Source organism: Puntigrus tetrazona, chromosome 9, assembly GCF_018831695.1.
Source record: "Puntigrus tetrazona isolate hp1 chromosome 9, ASM1883169v1, whole genome shotgun sequence".
NCBI classification, from domain to species: Eukaryota; Metazoa; Chordata; class Actinopteri; order Cypriniformes; family Cyprinidae; genus Puntigrus; species Puntigrus tetrazona.
The window spans coordinates 3,437,734-3,459,298 of NC_056707.1; the positions used below are offsets into that span (position 1 = coordinate 3,437,734).

Sequence of the window (21,565 nt, forward strand, 5' to 3'; positions counted from 1 at the left end):
CAAACACCCAAGACACAGAGTGTACTGTGTATGCATTCAAATTTATTGAAGAAGGAAGATATCAACTGGCAGCATTGAACCACCTCAAAATGTACATCAAAATCGAAACACTTATTTAATCAGGATACAAAAATACACATCTCAGTGACCTCCATATTGTAATAAATAGTTAACCATGCATCTACGATAAAAAGGCACAGAAAACAGTCACTTAGTAGTCATAAAAATTACCTAGGCTACTACTTACCAAAATCATCCAGATATCAATACAAGTGACTACCGTAACATTATATCCCAATAGTGAAAACACATACACATCAGTTGTTTAACCTTAATAAATATGCAAGTATTGTAAATATACCTATACATGTAGTCTTAAAAATGAAACTGTGCCATTGTAAACACAATGTAAACAAATGAAACTCACATCGCACTTCTCTTAACTGGATATAAATCATGTCAAAGATATGTTACCTTGCTCTACAAATTCCCCAAATGAATTCGTTTTTGAAAAACCAGGCAGTTTACAGCTTTACGTTCGCCATCGTCTATAATAATAATAATCCCAGTCACTCACACCCCAATGAAAAACACTCGGTGGTGGCTTGAGAACTGAACTGAGGTTCGTGTGATCATGTATTCAGTGTGGCATGAGAGGAAGACTGCACTTGTGTGATTTGAGTCTGTTGTGAACAAATGAACTATACAGAGGCACCGTATACAAAGTCGATCTGCTACAGCTGTCAAACAGAGATCATGTAAGGCCAATTGAACCGGGCTTTGGGGAGCTTCGTATAGCATTCTGGAAATGATCTTGAGTCTTTGGTCATGAGTCTAGCTAGTTGGGGAAATTACCTTTTGTCATGCGGTCACTCTGAAAAGCATATCAGTACATTCAGTCGTGTTTCAGAATGCGTGGAGGTATGTGCACATAGGTTTCAATATTATACAACCACAAACAGTTGCTATAAATGCACCATTTGATTGTCGGGTCAAATGTTTACCGGGTTACAGGTTTTTTTTTTTCTCTCACCCATGAATAAGACCAAATGACATTTTCAGCACCGATTTTGGAGAAATTGTCTGTGTATGTTTTTTTTAAAAAGGTATAATGTGTTACACAGAGACTGAGCGGTAGTTGAAAGGCCAAAATGTTTCCTAAACGAATGCGCAAGTGAAAGGAAATGTGTAAAACTTGAGGAGTTCTGTTGGCGCAGATTTCACACGGGCCTGCCATTAAACACCCAACCTGAAATGCCTACAGGCAGACGCTGAAACCTCAGTAGATGCTCACTTCTGAGAAAAGACATTAAGTTGCCAATTAAACCGCAACCGACAAATGATACGAGTTTCTGAAAAATGCAGGCTGCACTGTTGTGCCTTTATCATGAACGGCACTGGTTCCCATCTGCTAGGATGCAATTAACTATATAGCTGTGTCTAGTTATGAATAGCCTTATCAACTAATAGAGAGGAGAAAACAATTTCCTTGTTTTTGATTTTGTGCGTCCAGCATTACGCGCCCAATCAAACTGGACGGTATTAACTTCGTCTTTCATTTGGTGGAAGCTAAATGTATTGCACAGATGCCAATATGGACAAGGCCAAACTACATTAAATACGGGTTCACTTACGACAAGAATAAACATGGTTTGTGCAGACCACAATGTGTTTTGTGTGGTGAATTATTGGCTGGCGAGAGCATAAAACCATCACTGACATTTAGAAACCAAACACACAAGCTATAAAAAGTGTAAATCACACTTTTACTGTTTGCGCATTCACAAAACGGTCAGTTCGTGATAATATTAAGAACTTTTTAAGGACATTTTCTTGTTTGGCGCCATGAGATGTTGAACGCGAAAATCCGGATCCTGGAGCAAAACCGGTTGAGAACCACTAATGTAATCTATTACTGATTAATGAGCGCCGTCATGGATTCAGTCTCATTTTTAATCCCATCGTTTCATAATAAACTCCCAACGAACTCTTCGAATGTGTATTTTTCTTTTTAAACACATCCTGTTCGGTTCCAACCAACACACCAAACCCCATCCTCCAGGGCTGTTCTCATCCTCCATATTTGTTTGAATTCTCACTTCAGGTAAATTGTGGGCAGAATTGGATTTCTTGGTCGGGAACACCACATCTTTTCCGACACTACTCACTTTCGCTCTGTATATATATGAAGTACTTCTTTGATGTTATCAAACACCCTCTAGAGGAACGTTATAATATAACATAAACCTAAAATGCACTGTTATGAGTCCCGTGTGCGCCCTTGGTCGGGTTGGCTTATGTGTAGCTCCGAGCTCGAAATTTTCCATTTTGCGGAAAAAATAGAGGCACAACAGTTTTATAGTCGGTGTGAGGAAACATCCAGCCGTCTAGCATATTATCCTGGAAGCACGGTTAGACAGGATCAACAATTTGCTTATGGAAGATTTATGAATTTTGGAGAGGACGTGACATGATTTGTCTGACCCAAAGTCCACCGAAATCCAAAAGCGAAAAAAAGAGGAGTGTGTGAAGTTTATCTTTTTAGTTTTCCATGGAAAAACCTCACATAATAAAGCTTCGTAGAGAAGAAACGTATCAAAAGAAATACAATATTGCACCTTCCATAGAGTACAACAGCACTTAACGTGTAAAGGCGATTACTTAACAGAATAATTCACAAAGGTGTTATGGTGCTCTATACACAAATAAATGTGTCATCTGATAATATCATGTAAGCGTTCTATTATACAAAGGCTTTACTCATAACTGGAGTTAACAGTTTAGACTTATATACAGTGCATATATTAACAAACAAACAATCTCTTATACCCTGTAATGCCACCAACCAAATGTAGATGATCCTATCAAACTCGCACTGGGTTCCTGAACTCAGTTAATATCAACTATGTAAAGTTGCAGGTCAACTGCAATTTCCTATTCAAAACAACAGAAATCCTATTTCAACTAATGTAGAATAATACGCTTTAAGCTACATAGAGTCGCCGTGTTCATGTTTTTCCGAATCGCTTCAGATTCAACGATTTCCGAAGAATATTTCAAACGTTTTAGGGGGGAAAAACTGATGTCCTAAAGAACTTTTCGCTTTAAAATCCAGGGGACATTCGCTTTGGTACTTATTTCACCTACTTACCTAACGTCCTACTGTAAGATTAAAACGTTTTTTCTTACCAATAAAGCTCATCTGACAATAAATATGGCACATGACACTGCTTTGACACGAGTTTTCCATGCAGACAGATAAATATAGAAATAAATCAGCAGTCTACTTTGACCAAAGGGATGCTTCAGTAGTAACAAATGGCATTATACTAAATTCATATAAAACTTGTTCAAGTGTTAGTTTGTACAATAAAAAACAAGACGCGGATCATGCAGTAAAACAGCTATCCAAATATAGCAAGCATACCATGCATCAGTACGTCACTGGCGAAGGAAACCCCTTTTGACCTTTCCTGCGATGATTGCCGTTTGATTGCGATACACCAGCAGACTTTTCCCCCGTCTCCTTAAAATGTAAACAGTGCAGAATATTGCTGACACATCACATCGCCCTCCTATTGTTGCCGTCTACCGCAAAGGCAAAGAGCCAGTGAGCTACTCCGAGGCCGTGTGTGCTCCTCTCCTCTCGGTTTGGAAGTCCTGTTCTGCTACTTGATTTGGAATCTGTTAAAGAGGCCAGAGGTCGCGTGCACGATGACAATTTGCATACCTGATTGTGCCGTCGATGCGATAAGTGAGGAATGGCTTTTCTATGGGGCTAAAAGTCTCAGACACAATCCTTGTCGTTTTGGCACCAAAACAAACGTTCCTAGCTTTTCTACGAGCTGTTCCTACAGACATCCACGACACCAAAGCGCTTCCCACGTCGCTTCACCTCCTCTTCGCTCACCAACGGAATGTGTGTTGACGTCTCTCACAGGTCCACCATCGAACTCTTGGCCAAGTCCTTAGTTCCCTGGAGAATTCTCTTCATATGACCCACCTTCGAGATCCCCAGATCCTGGAGGAAGCAGACAAACAGAAGAGGGCTCAGAACGAAGGCTTTCCAGATCTCACACCTTCGGTTCAACTCACGTGCTAGAAGTTGGTGCATTTGATTCTTTTGGATGTTTGTTTCGCGGGACAATTTGAATATCACATCATGACATATTGATATCATAAACCAACTAAGCTGCAGTTTAACCCAAGTTTAAACCAAGTGTTTTAAAAGCGTTTTAGTGTCTTTGTTGCACACGTTACAATTACTTCCTACAGACCTAAACCACATAACCCTAAAGCTACAGTAAGTAGGTTTTATTTAATATCACTCAGTACTAACTACACTGTAACACAGACACCTTAAAATAAAGTTCAAATGTAATTTCAAACATTAAAACAGTACATAAATATCCCCCTGGTTTCACAGACAAAATCTAAGTCTGAGCTGTTTCAACTGAAAGAAACTCGCTGTGACTGATCTTAAAATACATCGCTGCATTTATTGTATCTAAAAATATACATCAATAACACATTGTCTAAGGCATGTTTAGAAAGATCACTTGGCTATCCAAATCGAACTATGGTCTACTACTGGCTTAGTCTAAGCCCTGTCTGTGAAACCAGGCCTACTGGAGAGGTTCCACGCAATACAATTTAATTGAAGAAAATGTCATAGCTATATTTTCATAGAAATGACTAACATTTTTATACTTATGAATTAACAATAGTCATTTAAACACAGAAATACTTACATTTCTCAAAGGGTAAAGCTGCCAGCTTTGTATTAAAACGTAAATGACCAATGTACGCTTTCTCTTGAATGGAGATATTCCATTCATTTGATGAAGTAAAATGCCTCATTCTGCATCATCCGGTAACAAACACTAAAGTTAACCTTTTTCATTTAATTAGTGGATGAAATATAAGCTATGTCAGCATAGGAGTCTTGAATGTAGGTTTTGCAGTATTGACCATGCACTCAAGTACAATCAAAGTCAGGCATTTACGCAATCGTTTTAAAGTGACGATCAGTCAAACTGTCAATTTAAAATCATTACAGAAACTCCTGACTCTGTTATCTCCCCAAACTGTAATGAAATCATCTGTGTAGCAGATTTGAGATAAAGAAACAGAAAAAAATGCCATCTAGTGGCAGTCAGGCTAATCTAAACGATGCATTACACATTCATTTTGTTAAAGCAAGTTTCCATTTAAGCAGTTTGTATGTTATATTTGCTATTATTTTAGTTATAAATTGCCATTTTATTCATCATTGTTCACTCTGCTCTCTGGTTATTTCAATCAGCATCGGCCATCGCAACACCAATACCAATTGATCAATAGTTAAGAAGACACAACCCAGGTTAACTTTGGGTTAAAACAATGCAGCTGATCCAGTGACAGCACATGACGCTGAATTTGAGCTTGAATCGTTCACAGCTGAAACACTCACATCTATTTATGTCTCAATTACGTTTTCGAAATATGTTTGAGGACATCCCTAAAGACAGAATGAGGTTAGACCAGATAAATGGCAGGGACAATTGAAATGGGGGGGGGACATAACAGAGGCGTAAAAATGGCACAGTCCAAGGTTCACTAGAGCTTGTGATAATAAGTGTGACCAGAGCACCTCGCATTCACTACACAACGCTGAACACAGTTCAACAGCGAGAGGGGGGATTCATGAGCATTTAGAGCACCTTTATTGAATGTATTATGATATATTTATTACTTCAGCAAGTGCACATGAAAGCGTCACTGAGTTTCTGGCGAGGATGTTTATAGTGATTTGTTATTGTGCTAAACTGTTTAACATATTCAAGTGATAATCCTAGACAGTTTCATTGTTTAGCATAACTCCACTATACAGCCATAAACGTTGTAAATGAGGTCCTGTTTATTTCTCATAATTGCATCAGTTTAAACAGATGGAATTTGATCACTAACCTCATGTGAAGAAAATATTATTTTATATTATGTTTATCAATTGGTTGTGCTGGTGTTTTTTTCCTATCTTACAAAGCTGATATTTCCTATTCTCGCTATGCATTATATGATTACATTTTTTTTTTTTCAGACCAGTTTCGAGACAAAAGTTGAGAACGGCTATCATATACAATGACACAAATAATGAATTTAATGAATAATTGTGTTAGAATCATGTGATTTCTCCACCAAAAAAAACTGCAACTGAAACCTCACAAAATGTTCTCTTCATGTTCTTCATGTTTCTACTTTTATTCAGCAAGGACGCATAAAATTGATAAAAAGTAGAGACGTTTATAAGGAGTTCTATTTTAAAGTATCACAGTTTCCACAAAAATATTAAGCAGCACAACTGTTTTCAACACTGACAATAATCAGAAATATTTCTTCAGGTTAAAATCAGCATATTAAAATAATTTCCGAAGGATCACGTGACACTGAAGATTGGAGTAATGGAGTGAACAATAATCTAAATTAGACTCTTAAATATGTGACTCTGGAACACAAAACTAGTCACAAGTAGCATGGGTATGGGTCATTGCATTTTTTATGCAAAAAATCATTAGGATACTAAGTAAAGATCATGTTCCATGAAGATATTTGGTCAGTTTGCTATCGTAAATATATCAAAACTTAATTTTTGATCTCAACCAAAATCCTAACATCAATAGAAAGTTTAATTATTCAGCTTTCAGGGGATGTAGAAATATCAGTGTAAAAAATGAACCCTTAAATCTCAATGTAAAAAATGAACCCTTACGTCACATATGTTCAAATATAAAAAAAAATGTAATATCACTACTTTCACTGTATTTCTGACCAAATAAATGCAGCCTTGGTGAGCATAAGAGACTTCTTTTAAAAATCTCACAGAGCCCAAACTTTTGTACGCTAAACTTCTGAATTCGTGCTCTTCCCCTCGCGATCACTTCCGAGGAGATGCATGTTCTCAGCAGGTGTAAACAGGGCCTGATTTGCTCAACGGCAACAAAAAGCGCTCCCCGAATCACACACACACACACACACACACATAAACATGTTGACTGTACTCATGAGCTACACAAACAGAGGCATGTCCGTCGCTCGACCGCATCTTCAGAGCCTAGCCCGCTTAAAATAACCCTACGTGCGTCAGGCGGTTAGTCGTGTAAGTATTCGGAGACCCGAACGACACTTGCACAGAGGAAGCCAAGCAGAGCAGTGCAGCACAAAATAGCAAACAGGGTGACAGAGAGGACAGAGAGAGAGAGAGAGAGAAAGAGAGAGAGAGAGAGAGAGAGAGAGATGGACAGAGAAAGAGCGTTTCGGTTGTTCTGAGGGACATCGTGAGGCACAGAAAGGGGTTGTGTGTATACCTTGAGGTCTCTCCTCTCCAGGTGCAGGAGCTCGGAGCCGCGGATGTCGTGGCGGATGAAGGTTTCTTTGTATTCTCCCAAGCTGAGCTGCTCCAGCCAGACGGCCACCTCCTCAGTGCCCCACCTCTGAACTACACAAGTACAGAGCGAGAAGCCCCCTTCAGTGTCCAACCCCCGTACACTCGCGGGACACAAGCAAACAGGGTCAGGCCGAGAGGAGGAACAAGTCAAAAACAACCACAAAAAGAAAAAAAGGGGACCAAAATCAAATCAAACAGGAAAGAGAAGACACAGAGAGAGAAGTGGCGGCAGCAGCTGGCAAAGAGAGGGTTAAACAGGTTCGGTTTGGTCACTGGCGTTTCTGGCATGCAGGTTATCACAGTGGCACGACCATCCACCATCATCCCATTAAGAGCAGACACAGAGACAGGAGAGAGAGGAGGAGGAGGAGGAGGAGGAGGAGGAGGGCGAGGAAGGGAATGGGAGGCTGAAGCCTGTGCGACCTAACGCTCCTGAAGGACCAAAACCTGACTCTGTTGTAGTGGATGGCGTGTTAAAGTCACAGCCAGGGCCAAACTACGCTCAGTTTGTGGAGATCTGTTATGACTTCACCCTGGATAAACACGCTTGAACGTGTCAATAAATATGATGGGCTGTATTTTGTAAAACAGGCGGAGAGCCTACTTCTGCGATCGTAGTATGTACTAAGTATGCGCTGTCCTCAGAAATCTGCTCCGTTTCAACAAGGATTAAAGGTGATGTGTGTAACTTTGTTTGGTTTTTTTGAGTGCAGACAACTCCAACTTGTCTCTCAAAGTTAGTGCCATCAACTCCGCAATAATATATTTGCTAACTCGTAGAGGCTAAAACTGAAACTGATCACAAGAAAAACACTTTCTTGACATTAAGAAAAAAAAAAAAGTTACCTTGGGTACACTGAGTAGATAGTTTTTATTACTATTATTATCAGCATTATTGAGGATGATATTAATGTGTAAAATATGCATCGCATATTAATAATACTACTACTACTATTACTAATAATAATACTAATACACAGATTTTGTCAATTTTTGGAGGCTAAAACTGAAATAGTTTTTCACCTTCTAAAATGAAATCAAGAAAAACATAAAAACAAAATTATATTGGGTATATTAAGTGTATTTTTTTGTACTTTTATTATTAGCATTATTGAAGATGATATTGATGTGTAAATACACAATGCCCATTTAAAAATTATATTATGATTATTATTCTTATCATAATTATCAATAATAACAGCAGCAACAATACTACTACTACTACTCATAATGTGTGACATATACAGCATATTTTATTATGATTTTACTATTTTTAATACAAACAAAAATAATATTTACCGATTTTTGGTGGCTAAAAAATTGAATTATTTGAGAATTTTGAAATGAAACAATAAACAAAAGGCTTTTGGGTATGTGTCAGTCAGACAGTCTCTTCCTGGCTCAATGAAGAAAGTCAAACATCTGATTATAAAAAGCTTTCTAATGTCGAACTCCTAAAAAAACATTGCTCTGTTAGTTCGAATGGCTCAATAGTCAATGTCAGCAGGACATTGGGGCAGGACTGTAATCTGGTTTAGAAATCCATCGTTATTTTATACATCTCTGTTCAGTGACAGGGATTACACACTTCACCTTTAAGCGTTACACGTGTAGCACATGTGTAATAAGACATGTTTGGGTTTGTGATGTTCCCCTTCAGTGCGGTACACCTTGGTTTGTGCCTGCTGTTCATGTGTAGACACATGGACTGTTTCTGACTCACAGGACAACACCATGACCAGAGGAGTGCAGGGGTGCTCATGGATGGTTGGGTTGGACTGAGGACCATTGGACATGAACAGAGAGTCCTCTCAGAAGAGGATGTACATGCTGTATGGCGCTCTATATCATCAGGTCACTGCCTCCATGGGCCATCGCTTCTCTTCAGTTCCCCACAATGTCAAAAGTATTTTTTAATTTACAAAAACAAAATAGTCTCAGTGTCCTGCACGTTTTCCAATCACTTGTACATGACCATGAATTCAACAAAAGATGAGGCATCCATGATTTTGGTGTCTGTCACATGTGTGGATACTCAAATACTGTATATGTGGACACACACACACACACACACACTTACCTGACTGTGGGCTGGACTTCTTCTGGGCTTTCTCTTTCTTGAATTTTGGCACTATGCGAAACATGCCACTCCGACTGTTTCTCTTTCCGTACTCGAGGGAGTTATCCTGTCTCACACAAAATGACCTGTCAGTCTCAGAGTCAAGGAACTGCAAAACACTCACTTCACATTTATCAGTATATTATACATGTATACTGTTGTAGAAAAGTTTGGGATCAGCAAGATTGTTTTCATGTTTTAAAAGAAACAAGGGCTGAATTTATTTGACCAAAATTCCAGTAAAACAGTAATAATGTAAAATAGATTTACTATTTACAATAACTAGGTTCTATTTTAATATATTTTAAAATGCGATTTATTCCTGTGAAACTGTGATACATTTTGGAGGGGATTCTTGTTCATACAAAACAACGTTTATGTAAAATAATAAATCTTTTGTAACATTATAAATGCAGCTATTCTTTCTTCTTCTCCTGGGTTCTGTAGGATGTGCTCACCTCCTCGTCATTGGGCTGTAAGATGTGGTAGAGCCAGGGGATCTCAGCCAGCTTTCCCAGCTCAACCTCGACGCTCTGCAGGGCACTTGACAGCAGCTCTTCATGCGGAGGGTCCAGTTGCTAAAGAAATAAACTCACAAGACTGAGTCAACGAGTCAAAGCCTCAGTCCGTTTCCTGTGTTTTTTTACTGTATATGGTGGACTGCTACAGCCATACGCAGCTAGCATGGTCGTTCTGGTGAGAGAAAATTGTATTGCTTGAATGTTTATACTTTATAATCAGTTATGTTTCATTTAAAGATCTAAAAATCTAAAAATATACTCCAAATACTTAGATGCTTCTCCTAAAAAGCTTTCAGCATAGATGTAAAAAACAGATGCAAGACTCCATTCGCTCTGCATCTGAGCACAGTTTAAGATAAATAATGAAGATGTTAAAAAGATCTCACAAGTGATTATTTTTCCTTATGGGAACCTGCTTGGCAGAACCATTAACATTTATGTCTTGCAAAAGGTGAATGAGCAAAGCATTGAAAGCATTAAATCAACTCACCAATGGCACTCGTCCTACTAACAGCGACTCCGTCTCATTGTGAAGGGCCTTCACGGTGCTGGTCACCTCAATGGCAGTGTTTCTTGTCAGGCTCTGAGGAGAACAGACGAGTCAGACATGAGCATTTACTCAAAATAATTTTTTGTTATTATGAGGATGACAGAGCATACTAGTTGGGTTCCTGAAGTAAAAATACCATTCATTTTCTCAAAAGAGACACTGGTTTTTTATGATAACGCAAAAAGATTTTCATGCTCACCTCGGGGAACTTGGGGTGCGTTTTGTTGATGGCGTGTGAGGAGGCGTTGACGGCGTGGGCCAGCTCCTGCTCAAGGAGCTGGTAGTTTTTGGCAGCCTCACAGATCCTGGTGATGAGGTCCTCTGCGGCTCGAGCACACATCTGGATGAGAGTGGCCTCCTCCTCGGTTGCCAGATCCACCGAGTGCTGGGGATACAGGTGCGGCCTCAGCGGAGGCTTGTCGTATTTCAGCTTATCCTCCCAAGACTTCAGAGTGTTTTCAAATGCCTTTATTAAAAAAAAAATACAGGACAGACAGTATTTAGCAAGGATACACACACATAAGATTTTTTTCTAAAAAATTAATAATTTAATTCAGCAAGGACACATTACATAAAAAAAAAAAAAAAAAATATATATATATATATATATATATATATATATATATATATATATATATATATATATGTAATTTCTATTATATATAATATATAATTATTTTAAATAAAATCCACAAGAATAAATGACAACATCCACAAAAATATTAAACAGCGTTTTTAATAATTATGAATCTTTAAAAGAAGATATTATTGTTTTACTGTACATGCATATTTGATCAAATTAATGCAGTCTTAGGACCGGTTTTACTAAACAGGATAAATTAGTGCAATTTCCAAAACAGGGCAAGATCTCATTTACACAATCAACCAATGCAATATATCAAGCACAGCGCAAATGAGCATAGTGGGGAATAAACAATAAAGAAATAAATAAGCCACATTCACCAAAAAATTAAGGTTTGCTTAAAGCTTAGAGTTGGTATTGCGTGACTCCTAGCTGAGGGTTTCAAGTCGTCGTTTATATCATGAAGCAAATTAAAAATAACACTGGCTTGGCAAATGATAAGCTCAGATAATGCGTTTTTACCAAATAAATTAATAGGTTCGGAAAAATCCTGTCCTTTCATCTGCACACTAATAACAAATTGCATCTATTTCAAGAGTAAAATAGTTTTAGACATGCTTTTTTGAGGCAGTAAATAATGGCCCAAATCCCTGTATTTTCACGAGCGCAAACGTTAGTAACTTAGTAACTTCTGCGTCTGAAAGGGTAACTCCTACTTATGCATATAAGATCTAAGTCTTTTCAACACTGATTCATTACTGCGTGCCCTTAAAACCTGAAAGGACTAATTTAATGCCGCTGACGCAAGCTGTTAGTAAAACCAACCCCCGAGGGTTCAGAAGAGACTTCCTTCAACAACGTTAATAACTTATTGATATCAGACTTTTAAACATCAGTATCAGTGAATCGATTTAGGACAAATGAAACTGTTCTAATCCCCTGTTTCATATTAATATTGTGGAAATAAATTCCCCAGAAGCACTCACGCGGTCTCTTGTCAGCATCTGGGCCCGGTTCTTGTGCTGAATCTTGATGACTCCTGGAGGCTGAATCCAGGCCTCTCCATCCACCTGGACCGGCACTCCTTCATCTCCCAGGATGGTGATCTTCACCGTGCGACACTGGGATGGATGAGGTCAGTTATTATTCCCATCCTTCACAGATCTGTGTCGTTGGTGTATGAGATGTGTTTACCTGTGCAATGCGGTGATGCTGGAGTTTGATCACCCTCGAGACAGCCATCTGCATGCTACCAAACACAGCCACCACCTCCAGAATTTTATCATCAAATGAAGGGGCGCAAAATATCTGCACAAAAAGACAATAATGATGAGAATAGCTCAACACCACAAGGGGGCTCTATACAGGCTCACCTCCAGGATCCACAATGAGAAAAAACGATTAACTCCATAGAGTCAATCATATCAAAATTTCGATTTAAGTCTTGTATACAAAAATGTTCCCGTTCAGGTCTTGGTACATGTGTTTTCATGTAAAACATATTTACTCCTTTTTATAATAGGAATACCATTTTAGATGAATACTTAACTTGATGAATTATGAAGAACATTTTGAAGCTTTTGAAGAACATTTATTTGTATCTCTCATTTATTTGTGTTGCTCTCCACTATATGTTTTGCCTCTATAATAAAAACTTCAGACTTTGATAATAAAACTGAGCACTTAAGTACAACCTTACTAAGACATATTATTGAGAGATATAGAGTAACAGCATTTTTAAAAGCATTTTACGTACTTTGCTATAAAGCGCCATCGATTTACATTACAAGCTATTAACATTTCATTTAAATAACAACAAATTTCATATTTTGGCTCAGTTTGGGTGTATTTGGGTGTGAGCTCCATATCATTCCTACATTAGTCATAAAAGCACCATGTAATCAAACTTGGCATATTTATTTATAGACTTAATTTAAATGCCCAAACAGCTCCATGAGAAAAAAAATAAACGTATTTACAGACTTTACAGTGTTAAACTGTCTTCCATTTCTAAAAGAGCTTTTTTGAACGGACCCTTTAATCAGAGCCATCTAAGCGTTCTGCACTCTGGCCTTCTGTAACCAGACCTTGTGTCCGGAGGTAACCTCGTTCTGAACGAGGCCCTGTGAGCTAAAACAAACCAGCTGCCAAAAGGCCACTTGTTGCGAAACAAAGGCCCGTGTCACTCTGGGTTCAAAAGGTTTTGTTCAGAGCCAGCTGCACGTTAAACAACAAGAGTCAACACAGGGCCTGCTCATCCTCTTAATTAAACAACTCTGCATCATTTCCTCTCTAAATGGTGTCATATTTCAGCTCCGAAGGGCTGAACAGAGTCAGAGTTAGGATGTAAATTAGTTTGAGGAGAAAAGCCCCTCGTGACCTCCAGCAGCATGACTTACGTCGTCCTCTTTGGTGCCGCCCCAGAAGTTGGTTCCCCCGGCGTAGCTGGGGATGTTCAGCACAGCGATCCCCTGGAGACTGGGGAGTGGGATGTACTGGCCGTCACACTGCAAGATCAATCACACAACCATGAGCAACCCTCAACATCAAACAGGGACAGCGGTCGACGGCCAACGGCTACAAAATCTACTTGAGAATACGTTCAGTTCCAGCAGCTGTTGCCGCTAAATAAGTAAATAATCATCTGTTGGTTGTTCAGGCTTGGCAACATTCAACGCTTTCCACAAATATTGTAGCAACTGGCGTCCGCTAACTTTTTTAAAACACAAATCAAGTCGCAGGTTTGCTGTTGCAGAGAATAAAAACTACTAGAACAAACTTTCACTGAGCTTAATTTAATTAACTGCCAATTCTTGACCTGGAAAAGTTATTACATGTATATTAATAAAATATCTGGGTCTTCGAAAATTGCTGAATGAAGGGCCTTGGATTCAGGGTGAGGACCGCTGTACTAGATTTGTAAGACGACCTTTTGTTTAACATAAGAGTACTTTAAAACATCAAAGGTCAACCCTGTTACTGCACCATTTTCCTCCTGTTAAAAGAAACAAGAACACTTCATATTCTGTACTGTGACGTTTACAATGTACCATCATTCAGATCCAATTCTTTACATATTTTACAACCAAGTTCTTGAGCAAACAAATATCAGACTATAAAAATAAGCATTTAACAATTTAAAGGTGCTGTATGTTGGATTGATGGTTTACTAGATATTGCTGTACAAAATTAAAAATATTGGAGAGGGTTTTTTGCACCTGACCCCTCGTCCTCAGACTAGATGCACACGCAGGTTGCGTGCAGTGTTTTCCGCCAACTGGCAACCCGGGGTGCCGAAACACGATTGATTAAACTGCCATTGGGTCGGTTTTACAAATCAAAACAAATCAGACTTTCCGACCCGGGGCACACATCTTCTGTTAACTTGCCATGTTTTTGAAATATCTACAAACATATTATGTTTTATTTATGATTTATTAGAGTCAAAAACGTACATACGGCACCTTTGACAAAAATACATTTCTTGTAAATTGGATGTATGTAATGGTTAAATATGATGTAAATATCTTAATATCTTAATTTACATTATAAATATACATTTTGACCATATAAATAACATCTGCACCAGACCAGGCTCAGTATGGACCTAGTCCTAATAAAAATGCAGGTGCTATTTCCTCTTCAAGTATATATATATATATATAATTTGTGGGTAATTCAATCCCAAATTGTGGAACTAGGGTTACCTAATAAAATACATATATATATATAGCTTTCATTCATCTCACCTCCAGCTGAACTTTCTGCTCCAAGTTTTTGTAGGTCCTCTGCAGAAGCTCTTTTGTGCCCAGCACTCCGTACCACATCATGTTTTTAGTGCGACTTCTGGACAGAGAATGAAACACTAGTCAACCGTTTCGGTAAACGCAGTACATATGAAACAACTACTAATGCTAATATCCTGAACTACCTGCATTTCTCTGGATGCTCTTCTCGCTTGTTGTTGAACTCCAGCGAGATCTTGGCGTCTAACCCAATCCCGAAGTAGTTATTCATCACACACTTCTCCAAATAGCCCTCTCTGCGAGAGAAATGACTTACAGTGTAAGTTTTACAAATTCGCTTAAAATAAGCTTAAGCAAGAAAAAGGAAACCGAAGCTCTTACAGAGAGTCGAGGTCAGGATCTATGAAGGGTGTTGCACCAAAGGGATCAATGTTAGCAAGCAGCATCTTACTGATTATAGAGCTTCCAGCTATAGAGGCAGCAAGACCTGCCCGCAGACCTGGAGATTTCAAACCAGGAAAAACATTATTAAAATTGATCTTTCTATTGAGATTTTTTCTAGAGAGTTTTAACAGTGAAACACAAAAGAAGAGGCAGAACCTTTAAGCTGGCATTTTCAGCATTACAAATTTTATTCTTATGATAACTTTTGGTGAGTTTTGATCTTTCCCTCATGCAAAACCTCCAATTTTACACAACTTAACGTACTTTTTAAAAGCATATTTTGAAGAAAGTTTGTAACAAGGCTGTTTTGGGTCACCATTGACTTCCATTGTATATTTTTTCCACTATGGAAGTCAGTGGTGACCTGAACTAACTGAGGGTGAGTAAATGATGACAGAATTAAAATTTTTGGGTGAACTATTTCACTAAAACTTTGCAAGATATTTCCATTCACTTAGAGCTGTTACACACTGCATGCAAGCTCATTTTTAAAAAAAATCAATTTTTGTGATTAGCACTTGCATTGCATCATCGCACTTTAAAAAGATACTTCAGTGTCACGAAGCTCTTTTAAAGTACACTTTATTGTGGTTTTATGTAATTAATATGTTATAATGTACAATTTTTAAGATTTGACGTACACTACTTGAAGCGCACATTCAATACGATTTTTTAAACGCAGCCACAGGTCACTGTTTACAAGGAAAAAGCAGCTCAGACGTTTTTCCTAACATCTCCTTTTGCGTCAGGTGGAAAAAAAAACAAAAGTCACACAGGTTTGAAACAGCACGAGTGTGAATAAATTGCACTTCTGTACCGGGACAGATGATGCGCGTGTTGAGAACGGGCAGGTTCTCCTTGCTCGTGGTGAAGGGGGTGATGGAAAAGGAGCCGCAGGACTGTGTGCTGCGACTCACGCGCCTCTCTGGCGGCGAACACGGAGACTTAGCCACTGCGAAAACACAGAACAAAACATCAGCTCACGTGCGGCTAAATCTTGTTTTCTAAATGCTCAGTTTTTCCATCACGTAAGAGTAACCCGTGCGTTTTGGTCACTGGCTCTCGACAAGAAGCGAAAAATCTGCTGTAAAAGAGGTATTAAGAGGAACGCAGCCCGCATAAATAAACCAAAACACATCAAGGGCACTTAACAGCTATGAGACGGAGGAGCCCCTGAGAGACTCAACCAACTGAAGGGAACGAAGCCAGTGTTTCATGCCCCGCTGGAAACATGAGCAGACAGCGGGACACTGTGTAAACAGGAAGTACCACTGTCCAGCAAACAAAGATATGTTCTCCATAGTCAGAAATATAGCACAGGGTCCCTCTGGGACACCTACAAATATATTTTGCAGCCATAAACACTTACAGTCTGTAAGTAAAGGAAATCCCAGACCTTCTGAAGGAAAACGATTGTGTTATTGCACAATTTTGCAAAACAAAAGCTTGTCTCTCCAGTTGGAACAGTATTGCTTCATTAAAAAAAAAAAAAAAAAAAAAAAAAAAAAAATAATATATATATATATATATATATATATATATATATATATATATATATATATATATATATATATTTATAATTATAAAATTAAAGGCAATTTCAGAGATTTCTTGAATTTATAATATTAATATTAGAATAATTCTTTATTTATAATAATGATAATATAAAATAACAATAATGATAATTATAATAATTATTGTTGCTGCATTTTATTATAAAACATAATAATAATAATGATATATAATTTATTTTGTTGATTTTCTTAACTAAGGAAATGTGTAAAACAACTTAGAGTAATTATTTTATTTATAATAATAATAATAATAATAATAATAATAACAACAACAAAAATGACAACAACAATTTAGGTTTTATAAATTAAAAAATGTATGTGTGAAGCTAATCATTTTTTTGCTAGTTGTTCAACTAAGACTATGGGTGACTATATAACAACTATGAGCAATTCTTAATTGATTAAATAATATTAAAATTAAATAATAATGACTGATTTTTTTGTCTACAAATTAATAACAGTTGTAATAACGTGTTATTATTTAACTAAAGGTAATGTGTAAAAGAACAAATACTAATTTTTAACTAACAAATAAATAATAAATAATAATAATTATTATTAAAAGTCTCTTTTTTAACTATAAGTAACATGTAAAACAAATAACAGACATTCTTTTTATAAAAATACATCCCAAAATAAATAATACCAATAAAAACCAATAATATCAACAACTACAACAACGTTAAATTATACTGCTGTTAATTTGTTACAAACAAGTTCCATTGTATTGCAATAATTTACTATAGTGAGTTTGTCACTAGAGGGCAGCACTACTTCAGCTCACAGTTCATCCTCAATAAAGAGTTCCTGCTTCTCAAATCATAATACACACAATATGCTGCAAATGCACAGTTATGTTCAGAATGTAAAACTGACACATTGAACAATGTTCAGTATTGATGTGCTGCATCCAGTCTACTGTTTTTGCATCTTAGTGGATGTTTAGTCACATGATCTCGTGATGTTGCACATACCTGTAAGTGGCATCCGGTTATCACTTTGTAAATGAATCGTGCTATTTTATATTTTGAATATTATACTTTTTAAAATGTAGATTTTGGCAATCCGATTAAAGAGCGAGTCTAAAAAAAGATGGTGACTAACATTGCTTTGAGTTTTTGAGTCACGTGCATTGCGGCGAAGAAGCACCTAGTTCAGAGATCCCCGTTACTGTACGACTGTGAAGTTGGCAACTGTAATAAATCATACGAGGATTTCAAGCACGCAGAAAATGTGCATGCTGTGAATTCCAGCCTTTGTAAAGAACACAAAGCACAAACAGCTCCTGCGAGACAAAAAAAAAAACATCCTGGCACTTGAATGCAGCCCACTGGAGGAGGATTCATCTTTTTAAGGGCGAGCAGCAAGAAGACTTTGTGTCTCTCAGGAAACGGTTAACAGCGACAGCACGTCTGAGGTACGGAAGAGTGAACTCACAGGGCAAGGCTTCCAGTTCTTTAGTGTCCTCGTCCTTCTCGTTGTCTCTGTTCTCGTCCTCGCTGTCCTTCCTGAAGTCTGTAGGAGACTGCAGCTCCTGCTCCTCGGTGTGAGCGTTCTGCTCGTCCACCACTACAGTACAGACACAGACAAACCTGAGCGTTCACGCTCTTCTTCACACAGAACACACAGTTATTATATTCCTAACATTAAAATGTGTTGTTTTTGAAAAGTTTATTATTAATGCTAAAATAATTTTAAAGGTTCATTTAAAATGCATATATTTATAATAACACTTAGTTGAATGTATATATATATATATATATATAGACAAAATTGGTTCATATTTATTTGTATTTTATCGTATTTAGATAATACTTCATATTTAATATGTATATTATCATTATATATTATATCATATTTAGGTAATATTTTACCATATTTTACCATTAAAACGTACTATATCTGGAACATTTTAAAATCTTCCAAAGAGAAAATATTTAACTATTAATATTTTCAATATTTTGTATTTAAAGATACATTTGTTATTTTATAAAATTTATATATACATGTTACATTATATTAAATTTTTAAAGCCCCCTCCCAAAAAGTATCCATATTTGTATTGAGAGTTAATATTTGTATATATTAAGAAAGTATAAATATGTGTATAATATATATATATATATATATATATATATATATATATATATATATATATATATATATATACACATGCACATACACAATTATTATATTAATCCATTGCATCAAATTTATATTAGATTTAATATTTATACATCAAAATAAACAAAAACTGTATTCACTGTATTTATTTTTATCATATAAAAATGGTCTAATACTTTAATATCTTACATTAAAATGTGAGAAAATATTTAATGAATTTTTTGGTTTATATTTTTTAAAATATTAGCGTTATCATAAATATATGTACACACAATTATTATATAAATTTATTATATTAAATTTAGATTTTATTGTATCATATTTAAACAATATCTTGTACTAAAATATATTGCCCATGCCTAAAAACGTATTAAAGAGCATTACTAAAACCAATTGACTTATTGACACGTGTTGATCCTCCATTTAAAAAGACAGAAATCCCTAAGGACCCTCAGGTCTCATGTGGCTAATCCATTTCAATATAATCAATGTAAGTCACGTAATTAGTCCTTTAAGAGAAGCCTGTATCCAGAGCAGAATTATGTAGATAACATACCAGTGATTTTATATACATTTACATTCAAAAGAGATCGTACTTCTCTCGGCCTGCTCAATGATCTGTCTGAGTGCTTTCTTCAGGCTGTTGGCTCTCAGCACGAGCTGCTCGCGGGGTCTGAAGAGCTTATGAGCGGAGCCTTTCTCGGTCTCGTTCTCCTTCAGCTCGGTCAAAGACTCCTCGCTCAGATCCTCCTCTTCCTCCAGCTCCTCCTCCTCCACCTCCTCCTCCACGATGGGCGGCGTGGTGAGGACCGAGGGCGTCATGGCCTGCGCCTCCAAATTGAGCGTCTGCAGGAGGGAGTCCAGCTTCTCGTTCAGCATGGCGCACTGAGGACGGAGAGCAAAGGAAAGGCTGTTGATTTCTGCACGCGTTGAGCGAAAGAGCCGTCTCCACGGACTCACTTTGAGGGCGAGCGCGTCAGCTTCCTCCGTGCTGTCGCTGCTTCTCTCGTAGCACTTCCCAACCTTGGCCACGAATTCCTTCACCGTCTCGCACAACACCCTGGAGGAGACCAGAGATTGTCTTTAGCGTCGTTTCTGTTTGTTAGCGGCGATGTTCTGTCTGGTGCGAGAAGACTCACTTTGATGAAGATATGACCACCGAGTGCTGATCTGAGTTCAGGATCTTCGTGAGATGAGCAGCCACCGAATCCTCATAAGCAGATATCTGTAACTAAAGCCACATCAAGCGCCGTTTTCATCGAACATTTTTTAAACACGGTTCATTATATTAAAACCCAAGTGTGTATCTGTCCTACTCATTATTTGAACGATCTACAGAATATTTTCTCATTTTCTGCTGTGACTCCCAGACCAAATTGTAGGTGTATAGGACTCGTTTTTTAAAAATTGATCCTGGCTCTTATAAGCCACAGTACATTGAAAAGATTGAAGTTTAGATAGAGCTGGATACTGCACGACTCCTAGGGTCCAAGTCATATGTTATATCATGAAGCAAATTAAAAATAACATGGCTTTGCAGCGGTATGTTTGGATAAATGTGTAAATTCAAAATAAATGATTATGTGCTGAAAAATCCTCTCTTTTCTACCACGTGCAGCCATTTCAATCACAAAATAGTTTAATAGCTTTTTTGGGTGTTGCATAATATTTATAACATTAGTGCAAATACCAGTAATTGATGCATGCAAACCTTGTCGCGTGATTAATTTTAATATTCTCCTCCCATATATTTTTGCATCTAAAAGGGAAACTACTATAAATGCATATTTAATAAGGTCAGGTGCAAAAATAACTGTGCCCATGCCTTTTTAGCACTAATTCGTCACTGCACGTCTTAAAAACCTGACAGTACTATTTTTCGTCAAAACATGGTCGCGCTGACTCAAGCTGTTAGAAAATCGGACCACAGTGTATAAGTGCATTGTGTATAGTTTGTCATTTGAGACACAGCTATAGTAAAACATGGCTAAAATGTATAATCAGATTATTGTAATTATTTCATGAATGAGCAGTCAAGTCCTAGCAGTAAGGTAAGATACTCCATCTTTTTTTTTGTCCTGGCCCAGGCATGATTTTGTAATTGTAATTTTGGTTTTCTATTGATTTCATACTTGCTGAAGGTAATGAATGTAAAGTAGTTAAACCGACAGCACACGGGCGTTGTATATAATCGACCAATCACGGCACGCGAGAGGACGGGATCTACGGAAAACAGTCAAAGCAATGTAAATACGCACACATATAATGCATGACGACTGTGGTGAGTGCATTAATAGGAAAACAAAGAAAATCAATAGGAAACCAAAAACCAAAAACCAAAATAAAGCGCACTACAATGGGTGTGCCAAATGTTTTCTTTCGTGTACAGTGAGGGAAACAGAGCTGAACGGCGTGTTTTTTTGTCTTTGTTGTGTTCCAGTGGCGCCTAGTTTCAGATAAGTGTAGCGTGTCAACACCGTG

At 37.5% G+C, this 21,565-nt stretch overlaps 1 protein-coding gene across 7 annotated transcripts in view; it reads right to left on the minus strand.

Moving 5' to 3' along the window:
• Nucleotides 1-22: 22 nt before the first annotated feature.
• dgkh (diacylglycerol kinase, eta) overlaps nucleotides 23-21,565 on the minus strand; it is a 69,537-nt gene continuing 47,994 nt past the window's right edge. For 5 of the 7 annotated variants that reach the window (XM_043248608.1, XM_043248607.1, XM_043248605.1 and 2 more), the window contains 17 exons: nucleotides 20,224-20,315; nucleotides 20,045-20,144; nucleotides 19,681-19,969; nucleotides 18,398-18,529; nucleotides 16,204-16,338; nucleotides 15,324-15,441; nucleotides 15,128-15,238; nucleotides 14,946-15,042; nucleotides 13,596-13,703; nucleotides 12,391-12,504; nucleotides 12,183-12,317; nucleotides 10,813-11,079; nucleotides 10,554-10,646; nucleotides 10,001-10,120; nucleotides 9,504-9,609; nucleotides 7,344-7,474; nucleotides 23-4,021 (listed from right to left, as the gene is read on the minus strand). In XM_043248608.1, the coding sequence (XP_043104543.1) occupies nucleotides 3,935-4,021; nucleotides 7,344-7,474; nucleotides 9,504-9,609; nucleotides 10,001-10,120; nucleotides 10,554-10,646; nucleotides 10,813-11,079; nucleotides 12,183-12,317; nucleotides 12,391-12,504; nucleotides 13,596-13,703; nucleotides 14,946-15,042; nucleotides 15,128-15,238; nucleotides 15,324-15,441; nucleotides 16,204-16,338; nucleotides 18,398-18,529; nucleotides 19,681-19,969; nucleotides 20,045-20,144; nucleotides 20,224-20,315 (2,235 nt within the window). In that variant the 3' untranslated portion in view covers nucleotides 23-3,934. The remainder of the gene's footprint in view (nucleotides 4,022-7,343; nucleotides 7,475-9,503; nucleotides 9,610-10,000; nucleotides 10,121-10,553; nucleotides 10,647-10,812; nucleotides 11,080-12,182; nucleotides 12,318-12,390; nucleotides 12,505-13,595; nucleotides 13,704-14,945; nucleotides 15,043-15,127; nucleotides 15,239-15,323; nucleotides 15,442-16,203; nucleotides 16,339-18,397; nucleotides 18,530-19,680; nucleotides 19,970-20,044; nucleotides 20,145-20,223; nucleotides 20,316-21,565) is intronic. The other 2 variants (XM_043248610.1, XM_043248606.1) reach the window with 1 other exon arrangement.